General features: G+C 33.3%; 1 protein-coding gene and 7 non-coding genes across 8 annotated transcripts; all 8 read left to right on the top strand.

The window, feature by feature from the left end:
• Positions 1–5405: 5405 nt before the first annotated feature.
• On the top strand, positions 5406–7334 carry LOC129892184 (peroxidase 3-like). Its single transcript, XM_055967743.1, has 4 exons — positions 5406–5744; positions 5896–6093; positions 6280–6442; positions 6728–7334. Exons 1-4 carry the CDS (start codon positions 5535–5537, stop codon positions 7144–7146), a joined length of 990 nt encoding a protein of 329 aa, XP_055823718.1. The 5' UTR covers positions 5406–5534; the 3' UTR covers positions 7147–7334.
• Positions 7335–11859: 4525 nt separating this feature from the next.
• Positions 11860–11961, top strand: LOC129893655 (small nucleolar RNA Z157/R69/R10). Its single transcript, XR_008767542.1, has one exon. It is a non-coding gene; the product is annotated as a small nucleolar RNA Z157/R69/R10 (small nucleolar RNA).
• Positions 11962–12050: 89 nt separating this feature from the next.
• LOC129893659 (small nucleolar RNA R11/Z151) lies at positions 12051–12137 on the top strand. The gene has a single exon (XR_008767546.1). It is a non-coding gene; the product is annotated as a small nucleolar RNA R11/Z151 (small nucleolar RNA).
• Positions 12138–12223: 86 nt separating this feature from the next.
• LOC129893660 (small nucleolar RNA Z152/R70/R12) lies at positions 12224–12333 on the top strand. Its single transcript, XR_008767547.1, has one exon. It is a non-coding gene; the product is annotated as a small nucleolar RNA Z152/R70/R12 (small nucleolar RNA).
• Positions 12334–12421: 88 nt separating this feature from the next.
• On the top strand, positions 12422–12548 carry LOC129893676 (small nucleolar RNA snoR80). The gene has a single exon (XR_008767557.1). It is a non-coding gene; the product is annotated as a small nucleolar RNA snoR80 (small nucleolar RNA).
• Positions 12549–12644: 96 nt separating this feature from the next.
• Positions 12645–12744, top strand: LOC129893656 (small nucleolar RNA Z157/R69/R10). The gene has a single exon (XR_008767543.1). It is a non-coding gene; the product is annotated as a small nucleolar RNA Z157/R69/R10 (small nucleolar RNA).
• A 121-nt stretch (positions 12745–12865) lies between these two features.
• On the top strand, positions 12866–12955 carry LOC129893658 (small nucleolar RNA R11/Z151). Its single transcript, XR_008767545.1, has one exon. It is a non-coding gene; the product is annotated as a small nucleolar RNA R11/Z151 (small nucleolar RNA).
• A 93-nt stretch (positions 12956–13048) lies between these two features.
• LOC129893677 (small nucleolar RNA snoR80) lies at positions 13049–13177 on the top strand. Its single transcript, XR_008767558.1, has one exon. It is a non-coding gene; the product is annotated as a small nucleolar RNA snoR80 (small nucleolar RNA).
• The last annotated feature ends 1890 nt before the right edge of the window (positions 13178–15067 follow it).

Raw genomic sequence — 15067 nt, 5'->3', positions numbered from 1 at the left:
AATTTCAGCTCAAACAGATCGTTATTCGACCCCAAATCAAGATTTTTTTATGAAGAACCCTAGGGTCATATTTTCTTATTTCAGCATTGTTTCTCCATCAATATACCCTTAAAATATGTTCATAATCACATGAAAATTTAATGGAAAGGATAAAAATAATTACCTTGATGCTTTGGAATGAAAATCCCTATTTTTCTCTTCTCCTTTATTTTTCTTTTCCTCTTTCTTTTCTTTCTTCCTCCGTATTTTTTTTTACAATTTTTTTTCTTTTTCGTCGGCGCACATCTGATGGCATTAAGCCATCAGATTATGAATCTATATATAATTATTTTTTGTTCTTTTCTTTTATTATATTTTTTTTCCTTTTCTAAACTAATTATGTATTAAAATTTACAAATCCTACTAACCTATTTTATTAAATATAAGAAAATTGGTATAAGTATTAAATAAATTAATACTTTAGCCCATTAGTTAAATTAATTCTCTAAAATTATTCCTTAACTAATTAACCAAAGTTACCGAAAGGTCCAAAATTTTCAAGTTAAATTTACGAAAAGTGTCTTCTATGAAAGGAGGAGGACCCATTCTCAAAATGACCTAATGGGTCATTACAGTTCGTGAAGGGGTTGAACCCCAAGTTGCAGATACTTTCTGTCCATATGACTTTGGCTGGCAAGAATTTCAACGAAGTCACAAACTTTGTTAAAAAAGTTGAAGGTGTGAGGAAAGATATACAAGTCAAAGCCTTGGCTAAGAAGCCCAAGAGTGCAGGTAACTTCCAGGGATCCTATTCTAGAGAGTCAGGCAGGCCAGTGATTGCTGCCCGGCTAATTCAGTCGGCACTGTCCGCTTCTACTGGCAGTCTTTTAGGTACTCCACAACAACATCAAGCACATGAATGTCAGGGAGCATCATTTCTAGGTAGCCTTCTGTCTTTTAATTGCGTCTATTTTAATTGTGGAGAGCTAGGCCATATGCGGAAGGAGTGTCCTCATCATCGCGGAACAGTTTCAACACCCCAGCAGGCCAGAGCAGTGGTTCCAGCAACTGGATAGGGCAATGGCAGAAGACATCTATAGAGTGAGCGAGAAGAAAATCTGTGAGGTCGTAGGGGCTGAGGTAATGATAGTGAAGGTCGAGGATCAGCCCAGTCGGGCAGAAAGTAACCCATCAGGTTGATCGGGCTCAGTTTTATGCATTTCTGAGCAAGACCGAGGCAGAGGGGTCTAACACAGTTATAACAGGTACTATTCTTGTCTGTGACCGGATGGCTACTATTTTATTTAATTTGGGTTCCACTTATTCCTATGAGTCTGTAAAATATGCCTTGGGTTTTGATGTACTGTGTGATATATTGGATGCCCATGTTCATGTTTCTACCCTTGTTAGAGGGTCAGTCATAGTCATCCATGTGTATCGTGCTTGTTCTGTTATGTTTATGGGATACCAGACTTGGGTTGAGTTAGTGATCTTAGACATAATAGATTTTGATGTGATCTTAGACATGACTTGGTTGTCCCCCTACTTTGTTGTACTTAATTGCAATACAAAAACTGTGGCTCTAGAGATCTCGGAGAGGGAAAGGTTAGAATGGGAAGGGGTGTACAAGCCTAAGCTAGCTAAGATCATAACCTTTCTCTAGGATAAAAAAAATGGCGGGGCAGGGTTGTGGAGGTAGAGTCTCCTACTATTGAGTCTATTCTAGTAGTGTATAAATTTCTAGAAGTTTTCCTTTTAGACTTGCCTGGTATGCCTCCTGATCGAGATATAGATTTCTGCATTGACTTAGAGCCGGGTACTCATTCAATTCTCATTATTCCACACCGTATGGCTCCGACAGAGTTAAGAGAGATTAAGGCTCAAATTCAGCATCTTCTTGACAAGGGATTCATTCATCCTAGTGCTTCTTCTTGGGGTACTCCGGTATTATTTGTCAAGAAAAAAGATGGTAGTATGAAAATATGAATTGACTATCGACAACTGAATAAGGTCACTATCAGAAATAAATACCTTTTCCCTCGTATTAATGATCTTTTTGACCAGTTACAAGGTGCTTCAGTCTTCTCAAAGATTGATCTAAGGTCTGGGTATCATCAATTGAAAATTAGGTCTGAGGATATTCCCAAAACAACATTTAGAACTAGGTATGGGCACTATGGATTTTTAGTAATGTCTTTTGGGTTGACCAATGCACCTGCAGCCTTCATGAGTTTGATGAATGAGGTGTTCAAACCATTCCAGGATTCGTTCGTAGTGCATTTAAAGAGTGAACAGGAACATGCAGATCATCTTCGAATTGTGGTAGGTGTTTTGGGAAAACAAAGGTTGTATGCAAAATTGTCTAAGTGTGAATTCTGGATGCTTTCGATTTTCTTTTTAGGTCATGTTGTTTAAAAAAAAAGGGTAATGATGGACTCACAAAATATTGAGACAGTTAAGAATTGGGCTATGCCTAGTTCCATGACCGATATTAGAAGTTTTATGAGAATAACCATTTATTATCGTTGTTTCGTAAAAAACTTTGCTTCTATTGCTACTCACTTGACCAGGCTGACTACAAATGAGGTACCATTCGATTGAACTGACAAGTGTGAAGAGAGCTTCCAATAGCTCAAGATTCTTCTAACCACAACACCAATTCTGACCCTGCCGATAGAACGTAAAGACTTCATTGTTTATTGTGATACTTCACATTCTGGTTTGGGTGCTGTGTTGATGCAGTATAAGTAGGTTGTAGCATATGCTTCGCGTCAATTAAAGGTACATGAGAGAAACTACCCGACTCATGACTTAGATTTGACAGCGGTAGTGTTCACGCTGAAAATATGAAGACATTATCTGTATGAAGTCAAGTATGAGGTGTTTACTGATCACCACAGCTTGCAACACGTGTTTACCTAGAAGGACTTGATTTTGAGACAGCGAAGGTGAATGGAGTGGCTTAAAGACTAGGACTTGATTGTGGTATGCTTGGATCGGGTGTCACGTTCCGACACAAAGTTGATTGTTTGTAGGTCCCTTGAGAGGACCCTAGTGTGAAGTTATAGCATGTGAAAGATATTGAGTTGTGATATTGCTGAATATAGTTGAACTTGAGATTAGTTGGCTTACTCTGTATATGTATATGTATATGTCTATTTGTGATATTTACTTGTCTATGATCCGTTTACTGACTAACCGCATGATCCTACCAGTACACCATTATTCTGTGTACTTATACTACTCTTGTTTTGCCTTTTATTGAGTACATGACATATTTAGTCGGGTGCAGAGAGACCTCGTCTAGAGAAGTAAAAGCTTATTCGAAGTTCAAGGGTGAGCTATTCTGTCATGCTACCGTGGACTTCCTCATTAGTCTCAGTTCTTCTTTCGGGATTCAGATGTTCAGACATTTGTTTAGTATTTTGACTTCTTTTGGGAGTGTTTCCCTTTTTCTTACATTGATATTTGGTTAGAGTTTTGGTACGGATGACTTTCAGTTCCTAGAATGTGTTTACTTCCGCATAGGTTTTGGCTGATCTCTAGTTGTTTTCTGGGTTTATGGGAACTCAACATTAATTCTTGTTTTACACCTGTTGCCTCTTAAAAATTTAGGTTACTTTGCGATTATTGTTGTTGGATTGTTTAGAATGGTTCTCCCATCGAAGGGTTAGTGTGGGTGTCAGTCATGTAAAGTTGTAAACTTTAGAACCAAATCATATGTTCTGGAGGGTATTCAAGAAGGAAAAAAAAACATTTCTCTCTTATCAATTATATAAAAATTTTAAAAAGGGTGTGTAATGGTCTTGAGCTACTCTACTCATAACTTAGAGATTTTGAGATGGGAACTTTCAATTTGCTCTGGCCCGGAGTACTTCCTTTTTATTCCTCGGTAAGCTGATCATGGGAGCACGAGGAACATAATTGTTTCTGACTGATACAAAATATCTCAAGGGTGAATTTTTTTTGACGAAGTTATTTCATTCTATATATCTCATTTTTTTTCCTGATGGATTGCTATTATTTTTCCATTGAATGCATACGTGAGTCTCCACAAGGATTTTGCTGATCTTTGCATGGAATTAGTTGACTAAAATATTAAATTAATGACAAAAAATTATTGGCCTTATCTTCTCAACAGACGTAAAATCAATCAATCTTGACATCAAGACAGGATTAGTTATTTGTAATTGGTTTTTGGTGAGGTTTTTTTTTAATTGAATACCACGGTATTCCAACTAATGTAATTGGTTTTTGGTGAGGTTTTTTTTAATTGAATACCACGGTATTCCAACTTTTTGAAAACCTAATCTCCATTATTTAACTGTGCAAGTGCAACTGTGTTGATCCTTATATTGTGCCTTTCACATCAAAAATGAATAAACAGCAAAGAGTCAATTTGTTATATATATAATATGTATGAGCTTGTCTGGCTGCCACGGTTACGGTAGCAGGTATTACTACTACGTGCTAATTATTGAAATGTTGACTTCCACATGCACCCAGCACCATGATGAAGAAGTATACTGTGTCGGAATTAAAATTTTCACTACGTGAAGAAGCGGCTCAACAGCGTTAAAAAAAAAAGCATGTGCCTTAGGCCCCCAAATTTGAGGGCCCCATTTTTTAACAATAATAAGTTATCAATCATTATTTTTAACAAATGCTGAATACTATTTATAGAAAAAATAAAAATTTTAATATAAAATAAAATTATTATTGAAAGAAACTTAATATATTTGGAGTACTCTAATGAAAGATAATTTAGAAAAAGAAGGGTTATATTATCAATTGAAAAAAATTATATTAGAAGAAATCAATTATATAAGTGTTATTAACAATTTAAATTTAAGGCCTTCATTGAATTTTGCCTTTACACCACTAATTTGCTTGAACCACTCCTGACATGACATGAAGTCAAAATATAAAAAATCGTAAATTTATATATAAAGTTTTACCTTTCTACATAGTAATGGGTGTCAACATCAGTTGGACATGGGTGGCTCTGTCCCAGTGGCGGAGCTAAGTAGTGTCAAGAGGGTTAACCAACTACTTTCGTCAAAAAATTACACTGAGCAAATAGAGTAAAAATGATTTTTTTTTATTGTTTGTGAATTTATTGAATCCCCTTGACATGAAGAGAAACTCAAGTATAATGGTAAAGGAGGTTCGAAATTGTTTTAGGTCAGATATTCAAATTACAACTATGGCATTTTAGAATTTTTTGAATCTCCTTATATAAATTTCTGATTTCTTCACTGCATTATTAGTGCGCACTCAGACATATGTATATATGATTTCCAATATAACTATCCATATTTTTCTTCCATTTGGTGTTTGATCCTTTAAATAATCTTATTAGGTGTTTGTTTAAGCGTCAAATTGGTCACAATGATAAAAAGGAATCTCACTGAATTATAAGCCTTATTGAAAGAGACATTCTATAACTAATCTAATTTCTAGTCCTATAAATTGGCTATGATCCTCTGTAGTTGATGTGTGACAGAGAAAAAAAAAATACTAAGTAAGGTCTCTTTCACTAGTAGTAAAAAAATATGTCTAGATTTGGCTTGGGTTTTCTGGTATTTTGTATTCTAGTAATATTTTTAGATGCTAGCCATGCACAATTACAACTCAATTTCTATGCCAAGAGTTGTCCAAAAGCAGAGAAAATTATTCAGGACTATGTCCACAAGCACATTCCAAAGGTTCCATCTCTTGCAGCAGCCTTGTTGCGACTACATTTCCATGATTGTTTTGTCAGGGTATGTTAATATTTTATTATATGTTCAGATGCTCAATTGAATAGGTCATAATTCGAGTATCTAAATGAAATTTACTGACAAATTCAAGGAGTTGTCGGTGTATTCTGCTTGAAATTAAGTGTTTTTTGTTTCTTTTACTTTAATTTTGCAGGGTTGTGATGGTTCAGTACTTCTGAATTTCACTTCAAGCACGAAAAATCAGACGGAAAAAGTGGCAATTCCTAATCAAACATTGAGAGGTTTCTCATTCATAGATGGAGTGAAGAAAATAGTTGAAGCTGAATGCCCTGGAGTTGTCTCTTGTGCTGATATTGTTACCTTGGTTGCTAGAGACTCTGTTTTGGTCACCGTAAGTATAAAACTCGAGAAAATAAATTAAATATGGCACACATTCCAACCTAAATATTTAGCTATATAACTTAACAACGACAAATCAGTGAGTTCAGAATAAATGTCACATGTGTGTACATATAGTTTGAACTCACAGAATCTGTCCTAAATCCGCCATCTAATTTTCTTCTTCTTTGAATTATAGGGAGGACCTTTCTGGAATGTACCAACTGGTAGAAGAGATGGAAAAATATCTAATGCTTCTGAAGCCTTGGCAAATATTCCACCTCCAACTAGTAACTTGTCTAGTCTCCAGACTTCTTTTGCCAACAAGGGTCTTGATCTAAAAGACTTGGTCCTCTTATCTGGTAAACCAAATTGAAGTACATACACTTTTATTTTTATGTTTACCTCGACATATTCACAGTCAATGCACTGGTTCGACTGAACTCATATTTGTAAAAATACAATCAGTTCAAGTCTTGAATCTGCTTCTCGTAACAAACATAACTACACTAATTTTAAATCTTGCCTCTGGTTACAATTTTCCTTTCTTGAGCATAACTACACAAAGTTCAAATTCTAAATTTGCCTCTGATAATAATTTTCATTTTTCGGGCATAACTACAACGGAGATTCTTTTTAATTCTCAGGTGCTCATACCATTGGAGTTTCTCATTGTTCATCATTTTCAACACGTTTGTACAATTTCACCGGTGTATTGGGCACACAAGATCCATCTCTAGACAGTGAATATGCATCCAATCTCAAGTCGAAGAAATGCAAATCAATCAACGACAATACAACAATAGTTGAGATGGATCCTGGTAGTTTCAGGACATTTGATCTAAGCTACTACAAACTTCTGCTCAAAAGGAGAGGCCTATTTCAATCCGATGCAGCCTTAACCACAAGTGTTACAACGAAATCATTCATCAACCAGCTAGTTAAGGGTTCACTCCAAGAATTCAACGCGGAATTTGCTAAGGCCATGGAGAAAATGGGAAGGATACAAGTTAAGACTGGCTCTGCTGGTGAAATTAGAAAGCAATGTGCATTTGTGAACAATTAGAGAACTCATATTTGCACTTAAAATTTCGAATTTTATTTGGCTCTATGTTTGCGTTTCGTTATTGTTTTTCTGGGGATTATTTGTATTGCTCTTCCTATGTATAGTATGTTTGTCATTCTACTTTTGTACCTTTGTTGCGAGTGTTTCAAAATAAAATTCCAATGACAAGAGCCTTTTCTTCTCCACAACTCTTAAGTGTGTGTTTATCTACGAAGCAAAATGTTTTCTTGGAAAACAAGTTGGTTTCTAACTTATTTTCTCATGTTTGGTTTGTGAGTGACAAATATTTTTCAGAAAATATTTTTTATTGTCTAGTTAGTTAATGAAAATATTTTTTATTTTTGGCTAAAGAGTAAAAAATATTTTTAGAAAAATAGTTTCTAACATGAAAATCAACCCTTGTAATTCACTTGGAATACGATCCCGACCTTTGATTTGGAATCCAATTCGATTTTTAACCCAAAATTTGACTTTCAAATTTAGATTCTATCCCGACTTTCGAACCGAAATCCGACACACCCGACTTCAGACCCAACTTTCAAATAATTTAATTTTTTAAAAAATAATTTTTTATTTTTTTTTGGGAGATGGGGTGGGGGGCGGGGGTTGGCACGGGATTGGGTTTAAGGGTGGGGTGAAAAACATGAATTATTCAAAATTTAAAATATTTTTCAAAAATATTTTTTTTGTGTGTGTGGAGGGGGGCTGGTGGGGTGGGGTAAAAAAAATAAATTTTCAAAAATTTGAAATATTTTTAAAATTAAATTTTTAATTTTTTTTTGTGTGGAGACGGGTGGGGGACTGGTAGGGGGGTCGGGGTAGGGGATAGGGTAAAAAAATAAAATTTTCAAAATTTAAAATATTTTTTAAATTTCTTGTGGGGCGGTTGGAGGGGGGGGGGGCTGGTAGGGGGAAGAGCAGGGTTGGGGGGAAAAAATGAAAATTTTAAATTTTGAAATATTTTTTTTAAAAAGTAAAGTTTTAAAATTTTTGGGGGGATAGGGTGGTCGGGGTAGGGATGCTTAAAAAAAATGAAATTTTCTGAAACAATTTTTTCAAAAATAATATTTTTTTTTTAAAAAAAAATTTAAATTTTTTTGGCGGGGAAGGGAGATCGTGGTAAAGGTGGGGTAAGAAAAAAATATTGTAATGTTTTCCTTCGTACCAAACACAGTCTAAATCTCTTGTATTTTTCAGAAATTTTGTTGTACTAATTACTCTCCTCCCAATTTATGTAAAGGAATTTAGAGTACAAGAGTCAAGAAGAGTCAATACTCTTTAAGTTTGACTATAAATTTGGATGTAGATTTTTTCAATTTCTTAAAACTAAAATTTACATATTTAAAAATGGTATAAAAATATTACAAGTCATAGTTAATGATTCGAAATATCTTTTAACAAGTTGAGAAAATTATAGTCAAAGAAAAGTTTATTTAACGTCCTGAGTAATAACACTTTCACGTAAAATAGTAAAAAATTACAAAATATTACATATAAGGATTCTACTATAATTTTTCATGTTTACCTTTTCAAATTGACTTCTTTCAATATATAACAAGAAAATTTTTATAATATATATTTAAACCAGAAGAACATGGCTCGACGATGGAGCAGTTGGTCTAGCTAACAAATCAAACAACTAGAAGTTTTTTTTCTTTTTTGGGTCAAAAACCATAAGTTGACTTTGAAAAATTTGGTGTAGATAAAGTTTTAAATAATAGATTAAGAATCCGTTTGGATGGGCTTATAAGTTGGTCAAAAGCCATTTTTAGCTTATTATGGTGTTTGGCTAATATTAAATTTAAGTCATAAAATTCTTAAATTCACCCAAAAATAAAAAGTTAGATATTCTAATTTTTTTTGAAATGATTTAAGTCATTTTCTTTGACCATAAAAATTATTTTTTTATATCCCTCCAATAACCTTGGCATTTTTCTGCAGCAATTCAAATATCCACCCAGTTGTAGTTGCAGCACATCCACAAGATCCAAACCAATTTGCATTAGGTCTATCAGATGGTAGTGTTCATGTTTTCGAACCACTTGAATCTGAAGGCAAATGGGGCGTCCCTCCACCACTTGAAAATGGATCAGCAAATGGTATGTCAACCGCTCCATCTATTGGGCTCCGACAAGCACCAAGATGACAAAGAAGCCACTTAAGCAAACTGTCGTGTCTTGGTTTGTTGATTCTTTTCCAAATTTCAGTTCAGACTGACGAGTAAATATTCGTTCTAGGAGACTAACCAGAATCCTCCAAGTCAAAACATGAAGCGTATGTAACATCCCAAAAGTTTATTTTTATAAAAAAATTAACTTAAATAAACATTTTACAGTGAAAGTGATTTTACATTATAAATTACTTTTGATTAAAATCAACTTTAGAGTTTAAAAATCTTTTAAATCAACTTATTATGGTGTTAACAATTTTAATGATATTTCTGTCATTTTGACAGAAAATAAGTGCTTAACAACACTTATTTGTCAAACACATCAACAACTTATTTTCAGCATAAGCACTTTTATCCAAACATTCAACTGTTTATTTATACAAATAACTTTCAGCACATAAAAATTGTAAAATCACTTTATATATAAAAATTACTTTTTTTAAGCCCATCCAAACGGGCTCTAAGTTGTGGAAAATGATATCAAGAAGATAGATCCTTTTTTTTTCAAAAATAAAAAATAAAATCGGGTACTTTTTTCTTTTTTCTTATATGGAGTTCATACTCACATTGAAGTTCGACTAATTCAAATTCGCGCATTGCAGAGTCCAATTCTAGGGGCAACACTCACAATAAAATTTTCTTCATATTCATGGCTTGAATCTGAAACCCCTAATTAAGAATGAAGAAATCACAACTATTCCACCGCAATTCGTAAAAACAGATGAAAAATAATAAGGCTTGGAGAAGACGACGTGGAAGACTTCTTCTATGTGTGTACACTGTACACAATAATCTATGATTCTGATCTGTTGGTATTCCAATGACAGATTCACTTCACCAAATAAACAGGAACTATAGTTGAAAATGAAAGTAAATGCTAGAAAAAAACTAAATTAAGAATTATAATTTGATATAAACATTATTTTTCGTTAGTTATTTCATTGCTTTACCAAAACAAGATAATTTTGTGTTCACTCAAACCAAAATACTACACTATATATGGCAATTTTTTTTATATATATATATATATAGATAGATAGATATAGATTTTGAACTCACATGACTCAAGACAAGAGATTGACTTAGTAGTTTAGGTAACCTTGAGCTTCCATGTTCAAGTTCTAGGCGTTACATTTTTATTTTTCGAACCCTTAAATAAAAATTCTAGATCTGTTGAAGGTTACAATCAATTTAACGTGGCAGAATTTAGAGTTACATTTTGTAATAAATCAATCTTGTTAAATTATGAGTGAAGAATATATATAGAGATCATTATATCCAACTTAACACTTACAAGGGAAAAAAGAAACAGAAAATGAGAAGAAGTAGAAGGAAAATAAGAGTCATACACAAATAAGTTTGTCATATTCTGGATAAACAGTAACATTTTTTTAAAATGTTGAGGTATCAATGTGTTAGATGTTTAGATTCTTCACTATTGATTCATGATTATTCAGGCCATGCACATGATTTGTCTATTATCCATAACTCACCAGCAGGGGCGGATCCACGTGTAGTTGAGGAGGTTCATCCTCTTTTTTAAAAAATTACACTGTATATATAAGATAAAAATTTTAATTTATGTATATATATTTAACATTGAACCCCCTAAGCATAAGCCAAAGGACTACCTCAGTGGCAAATGGAGTTCAATATTTCGTCTTAGCTTGTCTCAGCTCGCGGATTCGAATCTGAATAAGCACATTTTTTTTTCTGATTAGCGTGTTTAATTATTTTTGAACCCCCTTCATAAAATTCTTGGGTCCGCGTACTGCTCACCAGTCTCACTTTTCCCTCATGCTCTGTCTAACCTCTCTAACTCTTTAGGCAAGATGAATGTTGTCCTCTTATTATTCAATTTTACCTAATAACTTTGTGAAACTTACGCAAATGTACCATTCGATTATCTAGTTTACCAACATGACATACTAAAGTATATAAATTTATATACTTTAGGTGTATATAATGTGTATAAGTGTGTAAATAATTTGTATAATGTGTATAAGTGTGTACATTATTTAATATAAAGTAACGAATAGTAGAAGTAATGACTACTAGAGACTTTTTGATCATACCTTTTTAAAAATAAATTATCATGTAATTTCAAGTTCCTGATATTAACCATCTTTCAATTATAAAATTGGAAGTGGCTATTTATTAAAGTTTCCCCCAAAAGAAGACATAATATTAGGTCCAAAACATACCTGAATAATAAGCCTAGTTCTGTGAATCTAATTGACCCAAGAACTAACCGGCGACTCAAACTCCAAATGAAGCCCATATTACCATAGGCCCATTAGGAATTTCCCCCAAAACCCTAGCAAAATTTGACCCAGCGTAAATAGTACACAAAACCCTAGCTGTGTCAAATACTCATCCCCACCCCCCTATATATACATCTCATATCTGCTAATGTTTCATCGGCTTCTTCTGGTATGGGTAATGGTTGAATCTCCTTCTTCCTTTTTGCTAAGATTCAGTTCCTTTCTTATTTGATTTGAATTTTTCAGTTTGTTTTTTTCTCTATTCATTTCTTATTAAATATGTGTGTGGTGAGGAAGCAATTTTGTGGACTAGAGTTTCTGATCTGGGGATTAGACCCCCCATTTGGTTGAAGACAAACCCTTGGCTGTCTGAGCACACCTTTTTCTTTTTCTTCTTCATCTTCTTCTTTTTTGAATGATTTTCTTATGCTTCCACTGAAATTTCAACGATTTGAATATTTCATTTGATTTGGCTCATGATGATAAATTTAATTATCTTAGCGGATTTCAGTGAGATTTAATTATCAATGATCTGATTGTTACACACACTGAAGCCCCATTCAAAAAACATTAATTTAATCAATAATTGATTTTATGAATTTTTTCTTAATTTTTGTTGAATTTATTGATTGATGGAAAAAAGTATGCTGTGATGAGATTAAGCACCATAGTGTGTATAGGGCAGTGGAAGAAGGTTTAAAAAGCCTTCTCCGTGAGCCTATTAATTAACGACTTCTCCTTCCACTGAGCATCGATTCTTCTATCAATCCTACATAAAACAATTATAAGTTCTAGTATTTTATCCTCTTGTTTGCCTTTTAGGTTAATTAATGCGTCTATTACCAATTCTGGGGGATGATTAATTTCTCTCGGCATAATGGCTCAGACGCAATATTGCAAGTGGTTATATCCTGATTAATGGACTTGTTTAACAGTGCCATATTATCCTGGAAACGCCACTTAAATTACTTCTCCCAATCAATTGATTAATCAATAAAATCTAATGTTGAAAAACTATTTGCTTTCTTCAGTAAAATAGAGGTTTTTGAAAAAAAATAAACAATGTTAGTGTGATGAGGAAGCAAACTTGTGGACTAGAGTTTCTGATCTGGGGATTTAGACCCCCATTGGTTGAAGACAAACCCTTGGCTGTCTGAGCACAACTTTTATTTTCTTTTTCGTTTAAATTTGTAGTTTTTTGAATTATTGTTATTAGAATTTCACTATTTGTTGTTATTTTTGAATTGTGTTATGAAATGATACTAAGAACAGTTGAAACATAGTGAGGCTCATGATGATAAACCAAAATTATCTTAGCGGATTTCAGTGAGATTTAATTATCAATGATCTGATTGTGTTACACACACTGAGGCCCTTCAAATTTTATACTTGGAATTCATTAGCAAACATACTTGGAGTTTGTTTAATTGGAAAAAGATATTAATACAAGAATAATAAGGCGTCTATTACCAATTCTGGGGGATAGTTAGTTCCTCTTGGCATAATGGCTCAGACGTAATATTGTGAGTTGTTATATCCTGATTAATGGACTCGTTTTATCAAGTGCCATATTATCCTGGAAACGCCACTTACATTTCTTCAAAATCAACATGCCATTCACTTCATATAAATATGACAACATTTCAACTTGTCACCCTTGAATTTGTTATTTTTTTTCAAAAAAATACTTTAGTTTTGCGGGTCTTATTATCTCTCTCATTTAATTCATTCTAATTAATTTATAACAATGATTAGTCCGACTTGGATTGTTTTTCAAAAATAAAAATTCTTTATAATGTTTAAAATAGAAAAACACATAAAATATCCTTCAAAATTTCAATCAAAATCAACATCCCATAAAATTCTAAGAGAAAATATGTTTTTGAAATAAAAAAAGTGATAAATTACAAACAACAGAATTAATCAAACAAGCTGAAACCCATGCCATCATCAGGCTCATCCTTCTTCTCCTACTCCTTAGCAACAGCCAGCAGCAACAGCGGCAAACTTGCTAGGATAAGCAAGGTATTCCTTCACTTTGTCCAGAGAGAGAATAGTCAGTTTCAACTGCAAATGGCCAAAACATTCTCACTGATCTTGTCATCTATTAATTTAGGATTTTTAAATTTAACATTCAAGAAAAATGAGATTAATATTTTTGCGATTTCTCAAATTAAGAAGAAATTAAACCTTGAACGATTTTAAATTAACTTTTTGGATTGAAATTAAATCAAATTCTTATCTTTTTTGGGTTGATTTCAGAAGAGTGATGAATTTCTTTTAAAACCTTCAACCAAAGACTCTTGAAAATATGGGGAAGATGGTGTATTTAAAAATGAATTAATTAATTAGTAGAGAAAACAGTTGTTATGTGGCACTTTTTAATTGATTTTTGGAAGCAAAATGATACATTCATGCTCGTTGTTCATAAACTTAGGGAGAAAATGTATCAAAATGGTATTTTTATAAAGTTATAAAATAGTTTTGTATGGTAATAAAACGCTAGCAAAGTTAAGATATATTTGAAAAAATGGGACAATGCAAAGAATGACTTAAGCTCAAACAGATTGGCAGGGCAGCAAGGATATTAATTAGAATCTTCATGTTGCATCTATTAATAATAATGCTGTAATCAGCAAGGAAAGAGCTTGTTTAACTGTACCCTAAATTTTCTTGGATTTGGGGAAGTTGACATGTTGGGCGATGGATTTATCACATCTTTAATGTTGCAATGACAGTTTCGGATACTATCAGATCAGAATTCTATCATTGTAGACTAGGAATGCTTGTAAAATGTTAGTAGCTCTTTTTGAATGATGAATAAAATGCGCCAAGAATGTTTATGTATATATAAAACACGGAGGTCAGTAAATTATTGACTAGACTTTGCTTACACTTAACAACAACGTAGGAAGGAGTTCCTATTTTTATTGAATCAGCATGTTAATTCAATTGACCAAGTTAGCAAACTTTCTCACGCTAATTTCTACTCTACCTACCTCCTGGAGTTTTTCTTGCCACCAAAATGGAAATTCTTCTTAAATCTGAGGAAGTACTATAAAATGCTTGTGAACAAATGATATGATACCTATACATTGAGATCAAGAACTGCTTGAGAAAGTTCTCCTCATCAGAAAAATCAAAAAAAGCACCACTGAAAAATAGGGAGCATACTGTGATACCTCTTACCCTTGTTGGGTACCATATATTAAGGTATCCTTTTACTCCTATTTACACTTCCTTTTCCCATCGACCTTTACAGAGCGACTAACACCAATATATGTGAAGCTACTTTTCCCAAAAGCCTATAATAAAATGTATCCTCATACGATACATTATTAAAGCAAAATAGGCCACCTCTAAACACAATGCAGGTTCTCTTAGTGCCCAACTACACGCAGAAAGGCAGATAGCTAAACACAACATACTTTTCGAGTATGTGGAGTAACTAATCAGATTATTTTCTGACGGCATTTTTCCCCATGTT

The sequence above is a fragment of the Solanum dulcamara genome, chromosome 6, assembly GCF_947179165.1.
Source record: "Solanum dulcamara chromosome 6, daSolDulc1.2, whole genome shotgun sequence".
NCBI classification, from domain to species: Eukaryota; Viridiplantae; Streptophyta; class Magnoliopsida; order Solanales; family Solanaceae; genus Solanum; species Solanum dulcamara.
This window is presented reverse-complemented; position numbering and strand designations above follow the sequence as displayed.